General features: G+C 48.6%; 1 protein-coding gene across 1 annotated transcript; it reads left to right on the forward strand.

Moving 5' to 3' along the window:
• The first annotated feature begins 1,289 nt into the window (after positions 1-1,289).
• On the forward strand, positions 1,290-5,598 carry LOC136471300 (uncharacterized). Its single transcript, XM_066469030.1, has 5 exons — positions 1,290-1,804; positions 3,862-4,021; positions 4,520-4,746; positions 4,838-5,011; positions 5,097-5,598. The coding sequence occupies exons 1-5, from the start codon at positions 1,616-1,618 to the stop codon at positions 5,181-5,183; spliced, it is 837 nt and encodes a 278-aa protein (XP_066325127.1). The 5' UTR covers positions 1,290-1,615; the 3' UTR covers positions 5,184-5,598.
• Positions 5,599-6,504: the final 906 nt, after the last annotated feature.

Raw genomic sequence — 6,504 nt, forward strand, 5'->3', positions numbered from 1 at the left:
GGGACAGACTCGCCCGCTCGATGGCCGGCCGCGGGGAAGAAGACGACGGAGTGCGCCCTCACCTGCCGCGAGGAAGACGTACTGCACCGGGCAGGGGCAGCGCCCGCGCCCTCGACCGCCGGAGCCGGGGTCGGATTCACTCCCACGCACGCGGGAGCCGGAGCCGGTGCCGCTCGCCGTTGGATGACCCGTCGTCGATGGCCAGCGCGATCCCGGTCGGCCCCCCAGCCGCGTCCGCCCTGACAACGGCGACGCCCCGCGTCCAGGTGACCTCGATCCGGAGCTCCTTGTGCAGGCTCGCCCCCCACGCCTCCCCCTCCACTGCAGGCAGCTGTCCCGGCTTCCACCGCGCTTGTCAAGGTCATCCGCCGCGCGCAGAAGGCGCGCGGGGACTCCCACCTCGGCGTGGACCAGTTGCTGGTAGGCCTCCTCGAGGATCCCCAGGTCTCCGACGCACTCAAGGAAGCCGGCGTTGCCGCGGCACGGGTGAAGGCCGAGGTCGACAAGCTCCGCGGCGAGGACAACCGCCACGTGGAGTCTGCATCTGGGGACACCAGCTTCTAGGCGCTCAAGAAGTACGGCCGCGACCTCGTCGAGGTGGCGGGCAAGCTCGACCCGGGCTGCGGGGGCCATGTCCTCCGCCGAATCTACGTCCTGAGACGGAGCTTGGGGCGGGGCCTGCGGCTCGCCGATGCGGGGAAAAAAGAAGACGGAGTGCGCTCGCATCCGCCGCGGATTGACTCGCCCGCCGCCGTGGCCGCGTTCGCCAGCTCGGTGGGAGACCGCGGGGAAGACGAAGAGGCGCCAGAGGAGCGCCTCCTCCACACCTTGGCGTCGGTGCCGAGGATGCCATCGCCGAGGAGAAAGCAGGGCAGGGGTAGGAGTGGAAGAAAACTTCGTTTTTCGTTTTTTTGAGATCTAAAGTAACCAAATGGCATTCCGGCGGGTTGCACATGTTTCATAATGACAACCTAGCAAACCATTTTACGGGATGATAAAAGTGCGAAACCAGTTTTCGATGATAGGTGAAATGCCAAAGTCTCTATAGGATAAGATCGGCTCTGTGCTTTGGATTACAGCCAGCCAGCCAGGCAACTCGGGGGAAGCCCAGGCGCTCGATTTCTTATGCCTGGTGCTCGGCAACCGGTCCAGGCAGCTCCCATCAGGCAAGGATAGCCAGGGTTCCATCCAAACAGAGTCCAGGCAACCTCCAGGCAACCCAGGCAAATTTGGCCAGGGTGCCATCCAAACAAATCCTCAACATCGCAACGTCCATAAAACTGTGTCGTGATCCCACAGAGCCCAAGCAAGCCCGCACCGCCATCAACCCGTCCGCGAGACAAAACCAACCAACCAAAAGCTATTCCCCTTCCCCATCTCCGGACCAGCGCCGCCGCCGCCCGCCAGTCTCCGGCCACGGGCACCTCCGGCGCGCCTCCCCCGAGCCCAAACCCAAGCTCCATCCCGCCGTGGATAACCGCGTGAGGAGGGGCGCACCGGCCGGACCCCGGCGGGCCAGATGGTGTCCGGCGCCGGAGGGGGCGAGTAGCGCGATTGGCAGCCACGAACGGATCGGCGGCGGCGCCGCGAGGCGGCGGTCGGGGCGGGGGCCACCATGTCTGCGGTAGTGTGCGGCAAGAGGTCCTCCATCTTCGGCGACGACCTTGTAGCTTCCCCTTCCTCCCCTCCGTCCCCTTCCCACCACCATCACCCCGCCAAGCGGGCCCGCTGCTCCCCGTCCCGCCGGAGGGAGGTTCTGCTCCACCACCACCTTCTCCCGCTCTTCCCCGACATGGATCCCCAGGTTCGTCTCTGCGCTTTACTCATTTGTTTTTTGTTTGCAAAAAATTCTGGTGGGACGTCGCATTTGCGCACTGAAAGCTGGCTCGGTTCATCATCGTGCCGAAAATTTAGTTTTTACAGGGATCAGATTCAGTTGCTCAGAAGTGTAGATCAGATGAAGCTGCTCCTGCTAATTCGTTTGGTGAACCTAAGTAGTACTATTTGACGTGAGATTGTAGTATATTTGGATGTGAAGAACCTTCCTTTCGTGTAGATTTGTGGTTTCTCAGTTGACGTTTGCCATTTAGGATTATTATACAAGTTAATGAATTATGGTGTTTTTCTGCTGAAACAGGGACTCCTTTCGCTCAAAAGTTATGTTTTTTAATGTTTGATTGATGCACAAGTGTTTTGACATATGAGTTTGGGCTGCTGTGACGCATCATAATGAACCTGTTGTACTCATCTTTTTCACTTAAATGAAGGATGAATTTGGGCATTTATCAAGCAGCAACTGTAAGAGTACTGGCATGTGAAGGTTGTAGTGCATACAACTTGTTCAGCCTCTGTTATAGCCAAGCTGGAAATTTTCATTTCAAGCACATGCTGTTTGCTTATATACACCTATATAAGGCAGGATTATATCAATCTTCATCTGGTTTCTATGCCTTATTTGGAATACCCACTAAGAAGCTTGCTCTGACTTCTGAGCATTTCAGCATGTTGCATAAGTCACCTATTTTGGAAGTGTTCAGTGCTCAATAGGTATTAGATTAGCTGATGCCTTTTTGGTTACTCTGTTTGTTTGAAGCTCTCTGATGGGTTCACAGGTTTCAGGAAGACCTTTTTCATATTCTGGTGTCACATTTGCTTCTTGCACTTAGCAGTGTGCTATGATGTCATTCGTTGTGCAATTAAAGTCTCACTGCACTATACAACAACAACAACAACAACAACAACAACAACAACAAAGCCTGTCAGTCCCAAGCAAGTTGGGGTAGGCTAGAGTTGAAACCCACCAAGAGCCCCTAGTCACGGTTCAGGCACTTCAATAGCTGCTTTCCAAGCACTCCTATTTAAACATAGATCTCTAGGTATATCCCAAGCTTTTAGATATCTTTTTATTGCCTCCTCCCATGTCAATTTCGGTCTACCTTTACCTCTCCTCACATTATTAGCTTGGCTTAGGACTCCACAATGCACTGGTGCCTCTGAAGGTTTCCTTTGGACATGGCCAAACCACCTCAACCGATGTTGGACAAGCTTTTCTTCAATTGGTACTACCCCTAGGCGGTCACGTATATCATCGTTCCTAGCTCAGTCCATTCTTGTGTGACCACAAGTCCATCGCAACATACGCATTTCTGCAATACTCAGTTGTTGAACATGTCGAATCTTTGTAGGCCAACATTCTGCTCCATACAACATAGCCGGTCTAATCACTGTTCTATAAAACTTGCCTTTTAGCTTTTGTGGTACTCTCTTGTCACAAAGAATGCCAGAAGCTTGTCGCCACTTGATCCACGCTGCTTTGATTCTATGGCTAACGTCCGCATCAATATCTCCATCCCTCTGTAGCATCGTTCCTAGATAACGAAAGGTATCCTTCTTAGGCATTACTTGACCTTCCAAACTCACATCTCCCTCCTCCTGTGCACCTCCGCCAAAGTCACATCTCTTGTATTCAGTTTTAGTTCCGCTTAATCTAAAACCTTTAGACTCAAGGGTTTGCCGCCACAACTCTAGTTTCCTATTTACTCCCACTTGACTTTCGTCCACTAACACTACATCATCAGCGAACAACATACACCAAGGGATATCCCCTTGAATGTTCCTGGTAACCTCAAAAAGTCTCACTGCACTATCTATTTTAAAAATTAAAATGCTGCTTTCAGTTACACAAGTTCAATGTAACTATGTATCTAGATCAATATTGTTTGAGATGTCTTGCTGCTAATCATAAATTCTTCTTGTTGCATATTTAACTCGTCTTGGTAGCGAATAGAGCTGGATTTATCTATCATAACTTGATGTTCTTGATTTTCATTGGTATGATTCTCATTTTCAAAATTATTTCAGTTGCTTGAAAAAGCTCTTGAGGCCTCTGGAGATGATTTGGACTCTGCAATAAAGAGATTAAACGAGCTGCGCCTGGAGTCAGCTGGGCCTATGCTATCTGCCACCGTTTTTTGCGAATCTGAGAAGGGCATATCATCAGCTCTTAAGTTATCGGCTGAAGGTATGTACATTAGATTTCATCTGGGAATAGTTGCATATCAAATAAAATGTAGCATATATTAGTTGTGATTACACATTTATCATCAGTAAGAATTTTGTTAAGTTACTGTTGCTACGAATGTCAACATTTGCCTGATGGTGTATAAACTGTTGAGCAATGCCATCAAGGAGGCATATTTAATTGTTTTACCAATATTACAGATTATGAGTGTTTGTTGTCAGTCCTGATTTCCCATTGTTATGGCAAACGTGTACTTGATGCAGCAGTGAATTCTTATAAACTGCATATGTAACTAAAGCTAAGCTATGTAGCTCTGTCATCCGTGTTCTCAATTGACGTATGTGTCAGTTTCGCCCTTTTTTCCTTGGGCATTACTTAAGCATTTATTAGTAGTATATGTATCATTTAGCGACCAACTTATACTGTATATATTCATGAATTCTCTATTTTGTGAATCAAATTTGAAATACCAACTTTATGATTCTCCATCTTGGACAGGTACCACCAGCAATGGCCATTTGGACGTAGCTACAGAAAACCCACCGGCAACTGATAACTCTCAGACAAATCATCATAGCTCTGAATGGGTTGAGCTGTTTGTCAAAGAGATGATGAGCTCCTCCGACATAGATGATGCACGAGCTCGTGCATCCAGGGCTTTGGAGGTGTTTGAAAAATCCATCATGGATCGAGTTGGAGCTGAAGCAGTGCAGAATTTGCATAGGGTACTACAGCATGCATTACATGCCATTTTGATCTTAGGATTTGTTCTCCTTGGGAAGCTTAAGTAGTTATGCTTTTTTTTACCCTCCATAGGAAAATGTGATGCTAAAGGATCAACTGGCAATAATTCTCCGAGAGAATGCTGTTCTGAAGCGGGGCGTTGCGATACAGCATGAACGCCAAAAAGACTTTGATGCGAGGACTCAGGAAGTCGACAGCCTGAAACAGTTGGTATTGCAGTATCAGGAGCAGCTGAAAACTCTTGAGGTACTCCCGTTCATCACCCTTGTGATTTCGATCCTTTGATATTTATTCTGCAAAAAGGTAAACTGTGATACATGGTTCGATGCAGATAAATAATTATGCACTTAGTGTGCATTTGAAGCAGGCTCAGCAGAACAATTCTATGCCTGGACGTTTCCCGCCTGATGTCTTCTAATGCTTTATCATGGCTCATCAGAATAATTATGTACCTATTAAGATATTTGAAGTGAGGGAGAGGGATTCGCTTATATTTCTACTGCTATAAGTAGACCCAGGACCTTGAGTTCGACTCAAATGTTGCCAGTACCATTATACACCATCATCGGAGATAGGCACTGATAAAGCATCGACATTAAGGTTAAGATATGTTGTGCACTGGAAGCTGGAAGTTGAGATGAAATAGCATGTTAGGGTTGGAAGTGCACTATGTCCTTGCAGCCTGCTTGTAATAATGGTTCTTGCGGAGGAAGCTCGGATGAAGTTATATTGGCTGTATGTGTTTGAAGTGTAAGAACTGATATAATGTATGTAAGCTTAAGACACAAAAAACAAAACAATGTTTAAAATAATTTTTTTCGCACATCAAGCAGGAATTATTTATTTTTATTTATAATGAGGTATCTGCACCCACAGTGACACACTGGACGTCGAATATGCTTGTAGAACATTCTTCGGAATTCATCAGTTTTCATGGTGTTGGTTGAATGCCTCCAAAATTTGGAATAAGGCTGTCAGCATTTCTTTTTTTTTTATTCCTCAACTCTTCTCGTAGTATTTGAATTCACGCAATAACTCACACCACCATCACTTCGCACGTGACGGGTATGTCACCCTAACCATTGTGGCGCATCTAGGTGTGAGGTTGTGCTGAAAATATTGGGGAAAGACGTCGGTGGGAAACGCGAGTCGAGCAGGGCTCGAGAACTCACGACTGGCCGCTCCACCACTGAAAGCCAGTGCCGACCCAGCTACGGCTCGTTCCCAGGCTGTCAGCATTTCTTGTGTTCATTGAATGCCTGAATATGCAATCTGAAGAGCAACCCTGTCACATCACAGCCTAAGGCTTTGTCACCGATGGACGATTTACATCAACAGATTTACCCAGACCCGATTTTTAATCCAGTTGGCCGGCACTTGAATTTGGATACGTGTAGTACGTACTCAGTCCGGTGCACGTACGCGTCGTCAGGTCAGCTGATTATTTGGGTTATAGAAATAGAGAGCAGAGAGGCAGGAGCGAAGATGAGTACGTAGATGACACCGACTAGCCATGCATTTGGCCACTGCGTGGCGACTGCACGTCGCATCCTGTGGCACCGTCTTGCAGCTTAATTTGGAAGCGAAACTTGCGTGCGAGTAACGAGCGGCGACCCTGGCAGCTCGACGAGCAGCGACGTGACCATGCGCCCGGCATCTCGTGTGGACGACGGCAGTGCCGAGTTGCCCACCTGACTTAGCTTGTGATGCCTCCGTTCACCCCTCTTTATGTACGCACA

The sequence above is a fragment of the Miscanthus floridulus genome, chromosome 8, assembly GCF_019320115.1.
Source record: "Miscanthus floridulus cultivar M001 chromosome 8, ASM1932011v1, whole genome shotgun sequence".
Taxonomy (NCBI): Eukaryota; Viridiplantae; Streptophyta; class Magnoliopsida; order Poales; family Poaceae; genus Miscanthus; species Miscanthus floridulus.

Excerpts from the sequence above, each read along its gene's own strand:
- LOC136471300 (XM_066469030.1), top strand. The coding sequence starts at position 1,616 with ATGTCTGCGGTAGTGTGCGGCAAGAGGTCCTCCATCTTCGGCGACGAC. Across the intron at positions 1,805-3,861 it reads TCCCCGACATGGATCCCCAG|TTGCTTGAAAAAGCTCTTGA; the intron begins GTTCGTCTCTGC and ends AAATTATTTCAG. Across the intron at positions 5,012-5,096 it reads AGCAGCTGAAAACTCTTGAG|ATAAATAATTATGCACTTAG; the intron begins GTACTCCCGTTC and ends GGTTCGATGCAG.